General features: G+C 48.2%; 2 protein-coding genes across 9 annotated transcripts; one reads left to right on the top strand and one right to left on the bottom strand.

Moving 5' to 3' along the window:
• The first annotated feature begins 1,194 nt into the window (after window positions 1-1,194).
• On the top strand, window positions 1,195-16,933 carry hang (hangover). 4 transcript variants are annotated; one of them, XM_086835966.1, is made up of 8 exons: window positions 1,195-1,879; window positions 7,331-7,669; window positions 8,876-9,019; window positions 9,485-11,279; window positions 11,665-12,677; window positions 12,745-13,359; window positions 13,631-15,068; window positions 15,155-16,933. In XM_086835966.1, exons 1-8 carry the CDS (start codon window positions 1,562-1,564, stop codon window positions 15,334-15,336), a joined length of 5,844 nt encoding a protein of 1,947 aa, XP_086692092.1. In that variant the 5' UTR covers window positions 1,195-1,561; the 3' UTR covers window positions 15,337-16,933. The 4 variants fall into 4 exon arrangements, with proteins under 4 accessions (XP_086692092.1, XP_086692091.1, XP_020805105.1 ...); XM_086835965.1 differs by having other exon boundaries at window positions 9,485-11,291; XM_020949446.2 differs by having other exon boundaries at window positions 13,631-16,933.
• A 74-nt stretch (window positions 16,934-17,007) lies between these two features.
• Window positions 17,008-19,748, bottom strand: Cdc50 (cell cycle control protein 50A). Of its 5 annotated transcripts, none has more exons than XR_002319512.2 (7): window positions 19,410-19,748; window positions 18,868-19,130; window positions 18,606-18,801; window positions 18,207-18,542; window positions 17,974-18,139; window positions 17,499-17,632; window positions 17,008-17,440 (listed from the first exon to the last, which is right to left on the bottom strand). XR_002319512.2 is itself a non-coding variant. In XM_020949443.2 (6 exons), the coding sequence occupies exons 1-6, from the start codon at window positions 19,468-19,470 to the stop codon at window positions 17,584-17,586; spliced, it is 1,071 nt and encodes a 356-aa protein (XP_020805102.1). In that variant the 5' UTR covers window positions 19,471-19,748; the 3' UTR covers window positions 17,008-17,583. The 5 variants fall into 5 exon arrangements, 3 of the variants coding, with proteins under 3 accessions (XP_020805102.1, XP_020805103.1, XP_086692093.1); XR_015272379.1 differs by having other exon boundaries at window positions 17,499-17,629; XM_020949443.2 differs by having other exon boundaries at window positions 17,008-17,632.
• Between the last annotated feature and the right edge of the window lie 76 nt (window positions 19,749-19,824).

The following is a 19,824-nucleotide window of genomic DNA, read 5'->3' as shown; positions in this document are numbered from 1 at the left end:
AAGCGACAGTTTTTGTGTTCCCTCTTTCTTTTCGTAGGTATTTTGTATCAACCAGGTTACGGTCATACTTTCTGTATTTTATCCTGTACCAAAAACAGCTTCTTTCAATAATGTCAGTGATGAGCCCTCGAGAGAGCTGAAAAGCTAGACTCTGAGAAAAAAGGCTAAAAACTAGCAATACAAAAACTACGACACGCTGAAGTTTGTATACCCTTGCAGTTCACAATTGGATCATTAAGACTTGATATATTTTGATAAATTAAAACAAGAATTATCATAAATTATATTATATAATTTATACTTTTATACATTTCATAAAAATCCGTTTTTCACATTCGCCATACATATTACTTTGAAAGTTTTATTTTAGGAGTTTTGAATTTTTCTCTACATTTGTTTTGCAGCTTAATAACATAATCATAATTATAATCCGATATGCATAGTCCGGTATGCATAAAATTAAAACCTAAATTCTAAAATAATAAAAAAGCCAGATTTCAAAATATTTGAAAATAATTTAAAAACCGAAAGAATTATAATTTTTTCTTTTAATTTTCCCATTGTTCCGATGGTAGATGATATCGTCCGATTTTAATATAATTAGAACCGATATACTAAACAAATAAAAATTTTTCCATACATTAGAGTAGAATAAAATATGACTGGCAAATTTTACAATATATTTTCTTTAGATTTTCCGATCTTTTTTATTGCACATATATGATATAGTCGTCAGATCCGGCCCGTTCCGAATTTTGTTCCTGTAAAATACATATATATTAGACCATATGCAAATTTTATAGAGATAGCTTCAAAACTGAAACGGACGGACTAACGAAATTGTCTAGATCAACTGGGATGTTTATACTGATCAAGAATTGAATGAATACATATATATACAAATATTGCTGCAAAACAACCCGAGGATTTCTTATGTCCCATTGGCATTGTAGTCGATATTTTCAGCTGCATCGCAGTCGCTGCATAGCTGAAAATATCAAAAGAGAAATATGTATGGGAACAGTTGTTTTCAGCTGCCTATATTTTTAGTGACTCGGTCAAACATGGAATAAAATAAGTAAACATTAGTTATTTTTAAGGCTATAAACCAGTTGCAAATATCATAAATTAGCTCCCGCTTTAAAAATAGCTAGATCTAACCTGAAATAAGACAAGTTGACAACACTGGTAAACGGGTCACACTGATTGCGATTCTCTTTCGTTGCTTCTTCGTTCAAAATTCGCCGACTAGCGAACAACGCGTCGCTCCGCATCGCTTTTTTTTCTTGTGCGCTTTCTTGTTCTGCCCGCTGCAAAACAAAACGAAATCGAAACCGAAACCAAAAACAACGGGACCGTTGAGTGACGCTCGGCTCAGGATCGTTCCAGGAGCGAGTGAAACGGAACGCTTGTTCCGATGTGCGAAAACTGGGTGATGAGTGTGACGGCGGTGGCGTCGACGGTAACGGCAATGGCGACGGCGACGTAGAGTCGATTGCGAACGGACGCAGACCGAAACAAAAGTGAAAACGTGCAAAAATACAAATACAACTGCGGCAAAATGTGCGACGCTGTGGCAACGGCGTCGGAGACGGCGACCACAGCGCTGCTGGGAGGAGCTAGTGGAGTGACGGCGTCTGGGGCTGGAGCAGCCATAATCACATCCACATCCCAGCCAGAAGCCTCAGCTTCGGCAACCGTTACACCAACCACGACAATGACGACGACGCCGCTGGTGGCGAAGAGTGAGCGGGCGGCGCGACAAAACTGCTGTCGCTTGTGCATCGCTCCGGCCAGCGAGTGCATCTCGATCATCAACAGCTATGCGGCGGACAAGGAGCCGCTGTCCACCAAGATCCACAACTGCGTCAGCATCAAGGTGAGTGAGTTAAGAAACCGGAGCATACACGTAATCTGGCTGTCGTCATCCGCTCTCTCGTCGGTGGCGGCGGCTCTCTGGTGTGGCATTGGCGTGGTGTGGTGCGGTTGGTTGGTGTCCAACCCCAATAGATATACACACTAGAAGAGGCCAGGCCAGCCCAGCCAGCCAGCCGGACAGAAGATAGCGGTGGAGGTGGAATGGAGGAAGAGGATGAGGCAGTGGCCACACCCGATGCTTGTGGTTGTAGGTTTGTCGCTTGGGATCTCGCTGCTGGACACGAAAAGTGAGGTTACGGATGAAGCCACCACAAGGCAGGCAGCCAGCCAGGCCAGATTGTGCAAGCGGCGACGACGGTGATGATGGCCACCGAAAGCGAAAAAAACCAGCCCGCCCCGCCTCCTCTTCATCCTCTTTCTCCTCCTCCTCTGCTGCTTCTATGGCTCTCAGCTTCGTTCGCTTCGTGCATGTGTCTGTATGCGAGTGGTTCGCCGCATGGTCTGTTTTTGGGTTTGGTTCCCAGTTTCCACTGCCAAGTCACGATGCAGAGAGCGAGAGGGAATCGTGGAGGCAGAGCCAGTGGCAGAGGGGCAGCGTTGGTATGGGTGTAATCCAATCACGACCACAATCTTTGCTTTTGTTGGGCTCATAATCAAACTTGAACTCCGTTCTCCGTTCTGCATCTCCTCCGTTCTCCGTTTTCCATGCTTCGCTCCTCCTTCTCTTCCCATGGCTATTCCAGCGCCATTTTGAGGTTAGAACTGATCCTGCTTCCTTTCCAAAAATATGCTCCTCCACCTCTATTGCTCCTCCAAGCGGAGTGGAGTGGAACAAAAGAGACAGCAGACGGACAAGAGACGAATGGCCAGCAAAAAGCGTAAAGTACGATGAGCGCGCCGCCGTCGTCGTCGTCAGTCGCTTGTATGTGTGCAAACTGTGAGATATATACGGCCGTGTATGTGTGTGTTTGTGTGTGTTTGGGTGCCTGGACAGGCACAAGCAGGCACAGCCACTGTCTGAGATTCCAGGCCAGAAAACCCAAAGGCCGAAACCCAAAACCAGACCACGACGACGTCGACGGCAACGATGACGACCCGCAACCCAGGCAATTACATATAATTTCGCCGCCGTGCCTTTCCATGGAATTTCGCTTGGAGGGCAGCACCAGCAGCTGCCTCTGGGTTTTGGTTTCGGTTTCTGGACTTGCCCTCTGCTCCGTTTCATATCTGCTTTGCTCAGTGACCCAGCTCAGCTCTCCTCTCTCTCTTGCTCTCTTTGCGCGCGCGCGTCCTTTGGAGGAAGTGGTGCTGCAGCAGGAGCAGAAGCAGGAAAGGGAGCTGGAGCGGGAGCGGGTGCGGGAACAGCAGGAGGACATGGACTCTTCCTCATGCGGCTTCGCTAGCTTCGTTTATTGATTCTTTCAAGGGCTGTACACAAAATGGACGCCCGCTGCTCTGGGTTGGCTTTGTTTCTATCACTTTCTTTTTATTTTTCATGTTGGTCTCTGAGCCCCCGGCATCCAACATCCAACATCCCACATCGTATATCCCATTGCCCATTGTCCAGTGCCCGTTGCCCAGGGCCTCATATCCGCCAGTTGCCCGTCGCCATAGTCGCCAGCTCACAGCACGCTGCTTCTGCGTGTGCTCTGTTGCCCCCGATGGTCGTCTGGTCTGCTGGCTCGCTGGGTCTGCTGGTGCTCGGTTCTCGGTGCTCAGTGCTCAGTGCTCTGTTCTTTCCCTGGGCTCGATTTCATGGCAATTGCTTTGCACGCACACATACGGCCAGCCGCCGCACACACATACACTGGGCAGAGCGTATCTATACCCAACGGCGGCGACGACGACAACGACCGAGAGGCACTGGCACTGGCGCTGGCTCTGGCTCTGGCTCTGGTTGGCGTCATCGCTAGCTCGACTGCTTCTGCCGGCAAGGCGATGGCTATGGCGATGGCTTCTGGGGCCTCTGCTGCTTCTCTTACTCTGCCTCTTCCTCCGTTCTCGTTATCTGGAGGCGGACCACATGCTCGCACACGCATACACACAGAGCCACTTGGGTACGGGCACAGGCACGGGTACTCAGGCAGAGGCAACGCTTGGATAGCACATACACACACACAAGCGGATAGAGCTCAGTCAGACCGACTCACACACAAACACGGGAGCAGGCAGGCAAGACAAAGACGGCAGGCAGGCGAAAGAGGACGGGAAACGGGAATGGGAATGGGCCAGGGCCTGGGCCTGGGCCTGGGCCTGGGCATGGGAAGCGGGAAGGAAGGACTGAGGCCAGCGGGAACGGACGACAGACAGCGGGAACGGGAACGAGACCATGGTCGGGCACAAAATTCAAGTGGTTTCACCTTGGGCACCAGATTACCTGGCCTGGTCTGTTTGGATGTCGATATTGTTTCTACTTTGGCTTTAGCTTCTTCGGCATCTTCTTGTACATCATCTTCTTTTTCGCTTGTGCCATGGCCACGGCTGGGCTCCTCCTGCGACCCGCATCGAATTTCATCCACCGCCTCCAGTCTCGCGTCTCCATTTTGAGGCACTCTTGGGTCGGGCTTGGTCTCAGTCTCGGGTCCCCAGGTGGAAAACTTTCTCCCTTGGCTCTGGCCAAAAAGAGACGCCACGCGACGCGACGTGATGAGATGACAAGCTGATAAAAGGAACAAGCCGAGGGAAAAGGGGCAACGGGTAACGATGAATGGGAGAAGCGGCAGCAGAAGCATTCGCAGCACTTCCATTGCTCATCCAAGATGGCGGATGGATGTTGGAATAGAAACGCTTGGTTCGGAATGAAACGGATTTCGCAACTGGAGGGAACACATTTTATGGAATGGATATGTACATGTTTCTGGATTTCCTGGAATATAAATCCGAGTTTTGCTTGCCACTACCAAGCCAGGACATGACTATTCAAGCCCATACAATTCTTATATATTGGAAGAAATAATTATTCTAGGAAATAAGTTTATTCGTTTCCCAATTCACTTTACACTTAATCGATAACTGCGATCAGCGCTACGATAACAGCTGTTGCGAAGCCATAGGGTGGACCCTGTTGCACTTGTGTGTTGCTTATGCCTTGTTTTGCTTTCAACGAAATTCAATATTTCGAGTGGGAATCCAACTGCCCGCGACTGCTCGGTCGCTAGCTTGTTCATCATCATTCTCAAGATCTGCTCCGCTATACCAAATACGAGGGTTACTTTTCGGTTATTTCTACGTCTTCACTTTGTGCGTGGAATGTCCAGGACAGGATGCTCATGCTCTCTCTCGCACACTAACACACAGCCGGGCGCTTACACAGCATGGGCTTCGTACGAATAAGGACACAAAAGGAAAAGAGCAGAGCGAGAAAACTCGTTCCACGAAGGAGCAGAGGAGGCGGGGAGGCAGAGCAACGCCATGGGAATGGGAATGGGTCTGGTCCAGGCTGGTGATTATTGCACCTGGTGGCCAGCAGAAATGATGGTAGCAGCGGCGGCGGCAGCTGGTGGACTGCAGCATGGTGCAGCTGCTGTCTCCTCTTTCTCTCCCTCTCTCTTTCCCTTTATGTATTTACATACTTATGTACATATATTGATATATTTATATAACACAATATCTGGCCCTTTTGCGACTTTCTAAAATCTTGTCCTTTCGATGGGCAATTGTTGCGTAGTATTCTGTAATAATGTGGAAACCCAAAGCAAAGAGCGTTGTTTAATGGGGATACATTGGCGAAGGACATTAAAGTTCTGGCCGGTAAGAGTGGGAAATCCTTGCTCCTCCCGCTGCTTCTTGTCTTGCTCCATCTCCTCCAAATACCATACTTCATCCTCCAGCCGATGTGCCTGTATCCAGTTGCAGAACCGAATAAGGAAACATGGCGGCCATAAAGGAAGCGAGGTGTGGGCGAGGTGAATGAACAACATATCGGTATCGAAACGGAGTGGAGCGGAGCTCTGAAAGCCAAAATCCTCCAGTGGGAGTGTGAGTTGGCCCAAAAGGATTGAGCTTGGGGCGATTCGAGTTATTCGGCATATAAGGATGTTGGAGTATATAAGCTTCATAACCCGGAGGCGGGGATATATGTATGTACATCTACCTACATACATACATATATACAATTTATGTATATATGCGTGTGCTGAAAGGAGCCGGCAGCCGTCTTCAATGTCCGAAGTTTCAATTACAATAGCACAACAGTTTAAACAAATAGCAACATCTATTTGATTATTAAAATAAACGCACCATGCACACTCACACATACACGGGCATGCAGAACATAACTTGGTGTAAAGACAAAATGACGGAATGCAGAAACAAAACATTTTCACCGTTTGTTTTGATCATTTTCATTCGTGCTTCGATTGCTAATTCTCACAGTTGCTATCGATATTCAGCAAAGTGACTAAAGCTGTGCAGGGATGAGTACTTGGCGGATATATGGTCACAAATAGTTACGCTTTTTCTTTTTGAGAAAATCGCTTGTAAGAACTTAAAAATTCATATTTGCAATATTGAAACTGATGTCTTATTTTTCAGTAAAAAATTTATATTTAATTTTTATATATCATTTAACGTATACTTAAGATCCCAATTAGATTACTTTCCAGCTAAAGACTCCCACAAATTCAAAATCTATCCATTTTCCGCTTGCATTTAAAAACCCCATGGCATCACCGCCAATCCACTATTGCTGCTGCTCCGTCGATAAGCGATTACGATAGATGATATGCTTGGCTTTGGCGCTGCCGCTATCTTTGATAATTGCGATTTAAGTGATTTAAGTGCCCAGCCGGCGAAGATGTTTTGTGCTTGAACCCCAACCCCCACCTCAACCTCCGTATTTTGACAGAAACCGAACATAACCCGGCAAAATCGACCTATGTACCAGAAAATCAGGAGTACATAAGAAGGGTCCGCTTACATAGGCTGGCAATTCAAGCGATACACACAGTCGTAGAAGTACACAAACAAACATGCGCACACACTCTGTTATCAGGCAGCAGGACATTTCATATGATTTGCGCAGTCTTCTGTTTGATACAGCGGTGGTGGGGGGGGGGGAGCAAGGTGGATGTGAGGTGTGGGTGCCAGTGGGCGGCGTGGGATGCTGCAGCAGTTTTGCATATAATTATAAGCAGGTCATTGACACTAATAGGGTAGTTGGGAGTGGAGTTGCGGGACTACCTGCATTCTCCGCATCGTTGGACAAACACACACACACACACAACTATACAAATGCTTCACCAACTCCCCCAATAGAATGTTTAGGCAAAAATCGACAGAGTGGGCAAAATCCGGGCTAAATTTGACTTCAAATGGAAAATATTGTGGCTTGTTTTTTGGTTTACCGGACACACCGGCAATATAATTTCCCATTTAATCATAAGCCATAGATTATTGAATTCAATTTATATTAATCCTTAACCCTTTTTGTTTTCTACCCCTTTAAATTTAGATCACATCACAGGATCGACTGTCGCTGCACATATGCCACGCCTGCATCAGCTACCTGAACTCGTGGCAGAGCTTCAAAAACCGCTGCCTCAGCTCACAGACAAAGCAGCGCCAGTGGCTGGACACCAGCAACAAAAGCAAGCTCTTCAACTATCTGGACCTGAACAGTGCCGAAAACGGTGGAGGCACCTCCGATCACCAACAGCAGCATTCGCAGCCGCATCAATCGCAATCGGAGAATGAGCTGGACGCGGAGAAGGCGACGGCAGCGGCCACAACGGCCGCCAACATATTGGATGGCATACCATCGCTGAAGAAACGCAAATCCCTAACAGTCTATGTGAGTCCTAAACCGCAGCAGCTGCCACAGCATCAATTGCAGCAGCTGCAGCCACCGGCAAGATTGACGGCAACGGCGACCGGCACCAACGCGCAGCAAACGTTGCAGACCCTTCTCCTGCAGGTGCCAGCATCGACGGCGAGCTCCTCATCTACTATCACCACCACATCCATATCCCAGCAGCGGGAGCAGCAGCAGCAGCGTCAGCAGTCGCATCAGTATCGCAGATACCATCACCATCATCATCACCAGCAGCAGCAACATACTCAGCAGCGGAGCAAGCAACTGATGCAACATCATCACCAGCAGCAGCAGCAACAACAGCAACACCGACGCCACCGTCAGTTTCGTCCTCAGAGGCCAACTGCGGTGCCTGTGCCGAATCCGGCTCCATCGTTGCGCAAATACAAGCCCAAAGTGTACTTGCCATTGGATATAGCAGTGCCTCCACTGCCACCGCTGCCATCAGTAACTCCGGGATCGATTGCTGCTTCTGCTCCTGCCCCTGCCCCAGCTCCTGCTGCCGTTCCTGCTGCTGAACAGCCGCTGCTTACGGGATTCTCCGGTTTAACTGGAATTTCTGGTGTGGGTGGTGGAATGGAGAGCTTGTCGTTGTCACTGCCACTTGATTTCAGCCAAAGCTGCAGCAGCGGTCACGTCCAACAGTCGGGTCTGTTGCCTATGGCCACGGCCACAGCTACGGCTACGGCTACCGCAACGTCCACGTCCAATCCTCCGGGCATCGCGTCAGCCACTGCCACTTTTGGCTCTGGCTCTGCATCTGCATCAGCATCCGTGTCCACGGCTCCGCTGCTCATGCCGGTGACGCTGCAGAGCGCCGCCCAGCAGCTGCGCTTTTTTAGACGCTACTCCTATAATGTAATTGTATCGTGCATTCGAAGCGTGAGCCTTCTCCTCCCTTCACCCTCCAGCGTCCTGATCATCAGTACCTGTTATCCCGAATTCAAAATTATCCGAAATGTGATAGTGTGTGTCCGTCTGGATTTCTGGTTCTTTGCCACTTTGTTTTGGAATAAACATAAATAGCTCTGGCTAACGGGTATCGATGGACGTTTGGCAGCGTCCATGTTTGTTTGCTCTTGATTTGTATATATATATATATGTATATTACCGAAACTCGCAACTCGGTTAGAATCCGACTAATCTTTGCCTGTGCGCAATGCTCTTTTCTTGGACTCCTTGCAGCCGCTGCCAGCGTTGCCCATCAAAGATGAGCCCATTGACACGGACGATGACTACCAGATGAAGATGATAGACGAGTCCGACGACATGGTCGATCCCACAATGTTCCTAGAGCGTTCCGAGCACGAGGGCGATATGCCGTTAATGGTAAGTATAAACAAGAAATGAACACAATATTTCTATACCCTTGCATTACAAATCGTATCATAACTTAGCCAAAAAAGCATTAATTTTCTAACGGAACACTGCTCTATGCTAGTTTTTTTAGGTTAACAAAACTGCATATAAAATTTAAAATATTTAAAAATTAAAATTTTCTTTGAAATTTTTGTAAATTTCACGATATAACCCCTTATAGAATTTAAAAATTTTGAGAAAAAAAAACTGTTGGCCGGACATGGCTAGATCGATTTGTTGATTCTGATTAAAAATATATATGATTTATATGGCCGCAAAAGAATTCTTCACTGCATTTTAAGCATTTTACTGAATTTATAACTCCCAGCAAGGGTATACAAATATTTAATTATTTCGTAAAGTCTTGTTTAAGTTCCATGCCTCCAAGAGCTTAATATATTCTAAAATCCACCATTTCTCTTCCCCCATTCGCAGGCCTCAGACTACGACTACACGGCCCAGCATGGCGTTAATGCTCATTCTCTGGCCGCCGGACTGCCACCGAATGCGGTTGCCAATGTGGCCGCCGCCGGGGATTCCAAAGTAGCCAGCTGCCGGGCCTGCAGCCTTCAGTTCTCCACCCGAGCCAATGCCCGTCGGCATGAGCGCAATCTACACCCGAACCTCTTCCAGCTGTCTACGGACTCGCTTCACAACACATCAGTTACGAAGCCAACACCAGCTCTGGCCGCCGCATTGGAAATCCAGCGGGCGGCAGCAGCAGCGGCCACTGCAGAGGCGAACCGTGCTGTGGGCGCTGCTGGTGGAAATATCACTCCACAGAAATACCGTCAGGTGGTGATGAATGCGTTTATCAAATGCGAAGGCGGTGGCTACGACTATGACAATCCGGAACAGTATCGTCCACTGCTCACCCACGACAAGGTGGAGTTCATCGAACAGAATGAGGAGTTCCTCGAGCAGTACCAGACTATGACCTGCCGCTGCTGCAGCAAGTACTTCAGCACGTACAAGAACTTCATGGCGCACGTGCGCAAGAAGTATCCGCTGCTGCCGCGCAATCTATGCTTTAACTGCCTGAAGATGAACGACTCTAAGGCGTTGTTCATCTCGCATCTCAAGAAACGCAACTGCATAAATCTCTACAGAGTTTTGAATACGCTGCGTGGCAAAACACCAGTGCTTCCCATTACCGCCACGGATGTGGATGTGGATGCAGCGACAGCGTCGGCTGAAGATGGAGCCACAGCTGTAGCTGTAGCGGTGGCAGATGCCGGTGCTGGCGTTGTCACAATGGCCAGTCCCACGGTGACCATTACTGGAGAGACCTCCGGCACTACCGGCGGTGGTGAACGGCCAGAGAAGTTGCGAGCCAAGGAACTGCTAGTGAACAAGCTATACGAATGCAAGCTGTGCCCCAAGGGTTTCCGCACCAAGCACGAGTTCCGCACCCATGTCTACGACAAGCATGCGGATGTGCAGCGCAAGGATAACAACTCGATACAGTGCAGCTTCTGCGGCCTGGACTTTGCCGATCCGGTGGACAGGCGTCGCCACTACAATAATATGGACTGTATTGTGCGTCTGCGCTGCATGACCTGCGATGCCAAGCTGGAGACGCATCAGCGCTTCCTCGATCATGTGTACCAGGATCATCTGGGTGGCGTGAGCGGTGGCGGCGGCGGTGCCAGCAGTGATAATGCCTCAACGACAGGCAGTGGCCTGGCCAGAAGCAACAGTATGGAACACTCACCGGGCAAGAGGAGTCTGCTTGGTGCCCTAGGCATAGGCATTGGCTCATCGGCTGAAGAGTCGCGCAGCAGCAGTGTGGCACCCACACTGACGTCCACACCCAAGCCAGCGGGAGGCACGGCCACAACGGCCTCCTCTGCCTCTGCGCCCAGTTCGACCAATCGTGGTGATGCGGCCGCACCCAAATCCCAGTACTTTTCGCGAATGCCGCAGGTGTGTCCCATTTGCGGACAGCAGTACAATAACTACAACAACGTGCTGCGCCACATGGAATCGAAACATCCAAACAAACTCCCCGAAACATACAAATGCGTACGCTGCGGCCTGGGCTATCCACGGATCTCCTATCTGCGGGAGCACATGATCAATGTTCATGGCGTGGACAAGAATCGGCACTCGGGCGGCTTCGAGTACATTGTGAATGCTGATGCCGTGAAGTTGGCGGATGGCAGCACGCCGAATGTGTACACGGGTCGCTACGACTACGTGATGAAGGACTTGATGTCGATAACAAATGGTGGGACCCTCGGTAATTAGGCTTAGTTTGTAGACGTCCCTCGCTATGAGTCTCTGTCTCTCTCTCTCTCTCTGCCTTTTGTACGCGTCCTTACAATATTTTCTGTTAACCTTTTGTGTCTTAATCGCTTATTTAGGACTAACCCTAGTCCTGTCAGATATCAAATTGGACTTCCTCTTGATGTACATCCCCATTTCATAGTATCACTTGGATTATTAACAAACTTACTTGTAATTAGTGTTTTTAAAAATCATATTGTCATCTTTGTGACTTTGTGTGAAGCTTAGACGTCTTTCAACCAAAGATTTATGGCTCTTATTTTTTCCTTTTAAAAATCCCCGCAAGTTTCGCTAATCCATAATTTGTCTCCTTGACAATTTTATAGACGAAGACGATGAGGAGGCAGCTGGCAGCGTGGCCAAGAAAATCCGGCTCGACGACAGCAGCAACAACAGCAGCTTGGCGGGCGTCGCCAGTCAGCAGCAGAAGGAATGTCCCATCTGTAATGCAGTGTTCAGCAACAACATTGGGCTTTCCAATCACATGCGCTCCCATTATACAGCTGCCAGTGTGGTGACCGCAGCTCTGGCGGCCGCCAATCGCATGACACCTAAATCACTGACCATAACAGCAACTCCAGCGGCAACAGACGCGACTCCAGAGGCGGAGACGTATACCGCGTCGGCCCCCAGCAGTAATGTTGTGCCACCGGCGATGGCCAATCAAACGCCTCAGGAGCAGGCCGTATTTCGTCGGAGTTTGGATCAGGCGGCCGACCGTCGCTTCCGGCGAATGCGTTGCCGGATTTGCCAGCGGCGTTTCAGCTCGAAGAAGTCCTATCGCTATCACATGCTGACAGACCATCAGGTGCAGAATGTGCAGTTTATCAAGTGCAAGCTGTGCAACGCGGAGTTCGCCTACGAGAAAGGTCTGAAGGTTCATCTGTTTAAGGTGCACGGTCGGGCCATCAAGGACGAGATGATTATCAAGCAGTTCGAGTGCGAGGTCTGCTCGATTGTATACAGCTCGGAGTTGGAGCTGCAACAGCACAAGCGTAGTGTCCACAAGCTGTCCTCGGCATCGGCCTCTGCTTCTGCCTCAGCATCTGCATCGGCGTCCGCCTCCACTTCATCGAAGATGGAAGACGACGGTTTGATAGACGAAGAAGGCAAGCCAACAGCCGGTGGTGATCATGCCGATCTGTCCACTCTTTCTGCCAACGCATCGGGACTGGGAGTGGGTACGCCGCTGTATTGGTACCAATGCAAGTACTGCCCTTCGAACTTCAACACCAACAAGAAGCTGGCCATTCACATTAACTCGCACGACGAGTTTGACTCAAATGATTACTCCTGCAAGGATTGTGGCAACGTGTATAGTGGACGCAAGAGTCTATGGGTAAGTGTTTCTGTGTATTTTCTATAACCAGTTGCACGTGCTTAATGCTGCGTCTCCACCCTGCCAGGTGCACCGCTACAAGAAGCATCCTCAGGTGCCAGATCCGGCCGAATGCTCGCTGTGTCGCAAGATCTTCTTCGATCGTCAGATGCTGGACAACCATACGCCCACCTGCAACCGCAAGCCAATCACCTCGACGGGCGCACACCAGCAGCAGGATTCGCTGCAGCAGCAGCAGGCAGCACTGCAACGTGCTGTTTTCAGGCACAAGACGGGTGACGATGACGATGAGGAAGATGATGGCCAACAACAGCTAGAGGAGGGTGATAGCAATGGGGGAGTAACAGCGTCGGCATCGGGAAGTGCAGCCGTGGCAGTGTCAGCTTCTGCCCAGGCCGCACTGAAGATTCGCATACCGGAGGTGGCCTGCACCATTTGCGGGGCCCGATTCACCGATCAGGAGCATTTTAGCAAGCACATCCAGAAGCATGAACAGGAGCTGTATGTGGACGATCCGCTGGCGGCAATGTTTGACGATGGGCCGGCGGATGCCGGTCAGTTCCAGGTTGAGCGGCAGAACGAGAACGGGGAATATGCGTGCGATTTGTGCGCCAAGACGTTCCCCCAGGTGATTGCGCTCAAGGTGCATCGCAAGTGGCATTTCAGAGGTGATAGCAAGCAGGTGAGCGTTTTTCGGCTTGTGCAGCGAGGAGGATGACGAGCGACGATGGGCGAGTAGTTTCGTCTGTCGTGCCACCCACTAACTAACTAACTAAACTAATTAATAATGTGCTGATGATGATGATGATGCCTCCGCACCAGTCGCAAAAAACAGATATCAACATCTCGTCATTGTAATCGGAACTTTAACTAATCTATGTTTTCTCTTTTGCCTTCCTTTCTCTTTACCCCTTATCCCTCCGAATCCTGCCACATTCTTGGAATCCTTGCAGAACCCCATCGACGTCGAAGCGACACAGTTGACCAACAACAATCACACTACCAGCAACAACAACAACAACAGCAGCTCGATGTCACACCTCCGCGAGCTGCATGCGGTGGGCCTGATGCCCAACCAGCAGCAGCAACAGCAGGGCCACAACAGCAACTCAAGCAACAGCAACAACAATATGAATCACAGCGGCGGCAGCAGCAGCAGCAAGTCGATGAAGCGGAAGCGTGAGCTGAAATGCGAGTACTGCGCCTCCACCTTCATCAGCAACAACAATCTGCGCCGCCATATGTATGAGCTGCACAAGCACGAGGTAAGCAATCTTCCGGAGCCGCCGGTCATCTTGGTGGACGATCATCTCCAGTGCCGTCGCTGTCAGCTCAGTTTCGAGACAAAGGAGCTGTGGATCGAACACAAGCTGGCGGATGCGAAGGTGGTGCGTCCGTTCTGTCCCTTCCAGTGGGGTTGCGACCTGTGCGGCGAGTATCTGTCGCGGAAGGAGAAGCTGATGAATCACATTAACAACCATCTCAAGGAGGATGTCATTGTGCCGGTGGCCACAAAGGCGGCCATTGATCGGGAAGCGACGGCAATGGCAGCGACATCAGCAGCTGGGAATGCGGCGGAATTAACAGCAGATGATGGAGATCAAGATCGGGAGAACGAAGCTCGGGACAACAACGATAAGGCGGTAGTGGGAGGAGCACAAAAAGAAGAGGAAAGTGATGACCTGGACGAGGATGATAGCTCAGGCGAGGAGGAGGAAAGTTCAGGCACGGGAGACGATGAGGATGATGACTCTGATGATGATGAGGATGATGACGACGGCGATGGAGGTGAAGGTGAAGATGAAGAAGGTGTGCAGCCTGGTCATCTCTTGCCCCAACAACAGCAGCAGCTCCAGCAGCAGCTCCAGCAGAAGCACCAGCAGCCGCAGCTCAATCAGGACGACGATGATCTTGTCGAGGAGGTTATTAGCTCAGGAGACGAAGATGATGGCGAGGTGGAGAGCGACGATGATGACGATGACGATGTCGAGGAGGATGATGATGAGGATGTCGACGATGAGGATGACGATGTGGAGGAACCGGAACCAGTGGCAGTGACCCTACCGCCATCGCAACCCCTGATGAATGGCAATAGCAAGGCCAAGTCAAAAATGCCGCCACTGATTATGGCCAGTTCCGACGAGGAGGAGGATGATGGTGTTATGCCCATCGATGATATTATCGAAGAGGAATTCGACGAAGATGACGCCATGCCAGATCCAGATGCCGATCCGGATGTGGATGATCCCATCGAGGAGGTGGATGATGATGATTTGGATGAGGGGGATGATGTGGAGATGGAGGAGGAGGTGGTGTCGGCAGCCTCCTCATCGGAGAGCGAGTCCACATCAACGACCACGTCCAATTCGCACTCGCATTCACATTCCACGGGTGAGCGGCGTAAGAAGAGGGCTGACGATCAGTTGAATGATCCCAGCTTTACCTGTGATCTATGTCAACTTTGTTTTGATTCCCAGGAGCTACTCCAGAGCCACATCAAAAGCCATTTCCTCAATGGACCAAAGCTTACAGTGGCAGCAGCAGCAACAATGCCAGTCGCCGCCGCACCAGCAGCAGCAACAACAGCAGCCGGCAGCGCGGCGGCATCGTCAAAATCGTCACTAACAACGGCGACGGCGCCAGCAAAGACGAAGCCTGACTCCAAGTCAGCGCTGCCTGCCAACAACAACAATAAGAGCAGCAAGACTGTTGCAGCTGCAGCTGCCACTAACTGAGTCACCTCCAGCCACCATCACCATTCACTCGAAACTCTCATCTCAAAACTCCAATCACTTGAAATGTACAAAGCCAGTCAGACCACTGTTCACTCAAAAGGCACCGCCATCATCCTCATCTCATCATCTGAACCTTAAGTAGAGCCTAAGAGCAGCAGCAGCGAGATGAACAGCAAACGCATTCCATCAGAAATTTGGCCACGATATATATGTATAGCACGTGTGTGGCGCGGGTTGTGTGTGTGGCGTGTGTCCTACCTACAATACTTTTTAGCTTGCTTCTAGTCTTAAGAACTTAACACACACACACTAACACACACACACCGATACAGATATATATGTGTATGCATATATATATATATATATATATATATAATTATCTAAGACGTATTTTTTTTTTTAATGTTAGCCTAGGTTCTACCGCGCATTCCATTGATGGACTCTTGAAACTAGAAACTGAAGCTGAGTCTAGTTTCTGGGGTCGATGAATGGAACTCAAAAGTACACAAGGGTTAAGTTTAACTTTATATATACGAAAACAAAACAACATATTACCCCCAGATATAATAGTCATATAAGCTTACATATAAACACATCTATATATATATATAGGAAGGAAGGTACGTCTAGTACCATTACACACATCAATTATTCAAGCAGGAGGGAAGTTTCATGAGACGCACCAAAGTAAGCGGACAGAATGAAGCCGCGTGAAAAGGGGGGAAACCGCTCAGTTAGACTTAGTAAAAGCCATCAGGATTTTCAAAGTATTTCACACACAACACGCATGACAAGCAAAACACACTCACAAAGGTTTGAAAAACCCAAAGCGATAGATGTATAAATCTGTTTTTCTTTTTTTTTTATTACATTTTGATTTTACTTTATGTTTGTTGTATTCAAACTTTGGTCTTCCTTAAATTTCTAACATCGGTACTGAAACCGAAACATGCCTCGCTTATAGGCCTTTTATTTTTTGGTTTATCAACATAAGAATCTAATGATAAGAACAAGAAACCAGATTTCACATGAAAAACACAGTAATTGGGTTCCAGAATTTCGAAATTTTCCAAGTTTGTCTTTTTGATTTTGATTTTGAAAATCTATAAGGATATACGTTACTCAAGCTAGACTGAGGGAGAGTTCCTAGCAGTTTGTTTTTACGTTTCTTAAAATTTTCGAGCATTTTATTTCTATAACAATAATCTTTCTTTCACCTTACACCATGGCAAGGAAGACCAAGGTCGATGCTAGGTCCGTACCAACGTGGATAAAAAACTCATTAAGGAAGAGGCCTAATCCATTTAGAATTGCGACACACAACAAAATACAATGGCATTATATGTAAAACCTATGCTTAAGAAATCTCTAATATGTATAACTGAAACTGTAGTCTAAAACGTACAAAATAAAATAAAAAAACAAGAAATGCATCAATATATAAGCAAACTTTTGTCCCTCACGCGTTGATGAATCGAAAAGAAAATAAAAGAAATGTAAACCGAAAAAAAAAATAGAAAATCTCGTTTTGTGTTGTCTTTTTTAAGAGTGGGAGTATTAATTATAGCCCCATAAATAATTATTCTTAATAAAAATTGGTCTTGTGCTTGGTTGTTTATTTTTAAAAATCGTTCCAGAACATATACATATATGGATTACAGATAGCTTTGGCAATAGGCATCATTTAAGTCGTGCAAAATCCTTCGACAACAAATTTACTTCATATTAAGTTCAATTCGAATTAAAGACCGACCTGTGGTCATTACAAAATATTTATTAGCACTCATAAACGTATTAATAGATTAGGCAAAAGGCACGAAGTAAAACATTACTTGTTTGCCATTTTTAAAAGCAAGGGTGGAAGTGCGTGTGTGGTTCTTCCCATGTCATGCGCAAGGATACGAGTTATAAGTTAGTAACAAAAATAATAATATATAAAAAAATCACAAATCTTATACGGATGCATAAGCGGAGAACAGAATGGGGTTTAACAAGGGGCACAGCCAGCTCCTCCTGGGGATAAACATACTGCGAAAATTAGGATCGAGAAGAATACATGGTGCAAGAGTTAATCAATATAGATTACTTTATGCAGATAGGGCTTATACAGATGAATTCTACTAAAGCTATATGTGATGCAGCCGGGTATGCTGTCGCTGGTGGTGCCGGGCCTAAGAGTACTGCGTGTGCGGATTCACGTTGATCATCTCCATGTTGCTGCTGGGGAAACAGAAACGAAACGGAAGCATTTGATTAGTTCAAGAGCTGCTTGTCAATCATTTTTTGCTAGTGCTCGATAAGCTACAACTACTTAAACATCATCTATACTTATCGCGGACCGGCAATAGCTTAACTTAGCCATGAGATATGATGATAGTGGGGACTTCGGTTAGGTGGCGGTGGCTTCTGGGCTCTTTTTCCCCGACCCCCTACCCGGTGGCCTAAGGCTTACGGTTCTACGGAAGTGCGTGGGGAACGGAAACAGGAACATGCATAGGAAATGGGAGTAATGAGGATGATGATGAGACGGAGAAGGGGCATGAGGATGAAAATTGGCTCACCTGCGACTGCAGCGCACGTGAATAAAGAGCAGGGCCAGGCCCAAAGTGATGCAAATAGCGCCAACCACAATGTAGGCGATGCCCAGGAAAGGATTCTTGCCACCTAGCACAGAGGTGGTTGACAGGATCATACGCTTGGTGCCATCAAACGAGACAACTGGATATTCTGAAAGGGAGCACGACAATACGCACAGTCAGTCCACAGATCTAGAACAGAATTAAGTTCTACTTACGATACTTGACGTTCAGCGTATAATCGCCAGCCTTGAGACCTTTTGCATAGGCGGGTTCAGTTTGGTTCAACCGACGATAGAGCTTCCTGAAGCTGGGCAGTGCCGCAGTTCGCATCCACACGATCAAATCCTCGTTTTGGAAACCATTGTTCTCCGGATTCTCGGGGTCCAAATCAGCTAAACCCTTTTGCCAGAACAAGGGCTTTGCAAAGTCCTGGAGGGACACGTTAAGGTTACCCTCCGGATTGCGGAACTTCACTCGCTTATCCGATGGCCACGCAATGCCCGTCTTGAGCAGCTTGATCTCCGAGCCAGCTTGCGACAGGGAAAGCGTGTCTGAAACGGATCAAGGTCTTATTTAGTTTGTGCATCGATTGAAGGCCACAGGACAAGCCGCACCATTGAACAGCGAGTTGGCGATGGCGCCGCAGGGCGCAATCGGCTTGTTGGTGTCTGGATCGATGGCAAAGGGTGTGCAGTCCGAGCTGGGCGTCTGCGAGAGGTGGCCTAGCAGCTGCTCGTCGTCGCGCGACTTCACATAACGCCGATGGTTCTGGTAGTAGTTGGTCAGGCCATAGTACATGTACACCACACCCTTCAAAACAGTAATGAAGGCAAGCGTTAAGCGCGTTAGGGGAGTTTCTTTCCAAGCTTAACTTACATTGAAATCCTTAGGAAGGGTAAAGTTTATCGTGCAGGTACACTGACCACCCGGGTTCTTCTCCAGATAGTCGGAACAATTACCGTTCCCGTTTCCGCACCAGGTATAGTCGATGATATGTTCATTGGCCGTATTTGACAGGTGCAGCAGGACGACACCGATGGGTATGAAGAGCACTCCGATCACAAAGAACGTCGGCAGGACTGTGCGGGCGGTGAGAACGGGCTGCCAGGCGGGCAGGCGTTGCTGCTTGAAGGCCGAATCTAAGAAGAGAGAAGGGGAGCAGAAGGTTAGCAACTAGACAAGCCAACTTCATGACCTCATATGGCCCCAAACGGCTACACGGGAGCGAGGTGTGGCGCGCAGGACGGCCCGTAAATCGATTTGACGCAAAACCAATAAGTAGTGAGTGGACATTAGTCATTCCCTGCCATTCCGATTCCGTCAGGGGCCTCTTATCACGCATAGCAACTTGTTACATGCGCTTGTATTAGTGGGAGTGCGACTGCGAGGTGTGGAGTGGAATCGAACTGGGTTTTCACCTGAAGGTCGCTTGGACTTCTGCGCTGGAATCTCCTCGTTCTCCGCATGCTGCGTAGACATGACTCCGGATCGCTGGTCCCTATCGGGTTAATCTCTGGGAGCAGCTGGGAAAAATTAACGCACAACAGGCGAACAGAGAGGGTCTTCAAAAACAAAACAGTCACAGTTGGGCCAATCGAATAAAGTAAATACAAGAAATTTTCTGCCACCTAGCGATGGCACTATGCATATCGATATACATCGATAACATCTTAAGCATTCGACGGAGGAATACAACTAAATATTTATGAATTTTTATTATAGTTTACTAAAAATTAAGCACAATAAAATTTAATTTGACTTAAGCATTTAGATTTGTTTGAAAAACACAGTCTCGGAATTTTATAGTTTTATTTTGTGTTGCGAAACCTTAGT

This window comes from Drosophila serrata, unplaced genomic scaffold (assembly GCF_035046125.1).
Source record: "Drosophila serrata isolate PLE 108 unplaced genomic scaffold, ASM3504612v1 contig_276, whole genome shotgun sequence".
NCBI lineage: Eukaryota > Metazoa > Arthropoda > Insecta > Diptera > Drosophilidae > Drosophila > Drosophila serrata.
Note: the sequence above shows the minus strand (reverse complement) of the source record. Positions and strands in the feature narration are given on the sequence as shown.

Excerpts from the sequence above, each read along its gene's own strand:
- Cdc50 (XM_086835967.1), bottom strand. The coding sequence starts at position 19,470 with ATGTCTACGCAGCATGCGGAGAACGAGGAGATTCCAGCGCAGAAGTCC. Across the intron at positions 19,131-19,409 it reads GAAGTCCAAGCGACCTTCAG|ATTCGGCCTTCAAGCAGCAA; the intron begins GTGAAAACCCAG and ends CTCTCTTCTTAG. Across the intron at positions 17,869-17,973 it reads CACGTGCGCTGCAGTCGCAG|AACCGTAAGCCTTAGGCCAC; the intron begins GTGAGCCAATTT and ends GCACTTCCGTAG.
- hang (XM_020949445.2), top strand. The coding sequence starts at position 1,562 with ATGTGCGACGCTGTGGCAACGGCGTCGGAGACGGCGACCACAGCGCTG. Across the intron at positions 1,880-7,330 it reads ACAACTGCGTCAGCATCAAG|ATCACATCACAGGATCGACT; the intron begins GTGAGTGAGTTA and ends CTTTAAATTTAG. Across the intron at positions 11,292-11,664 it reads AACAAATGGTGGGACCCTCG|ACGAAGACGATGAGGAGGCA; the intron begins GTAATTAGGCTT and ends ACAATTTTATAG.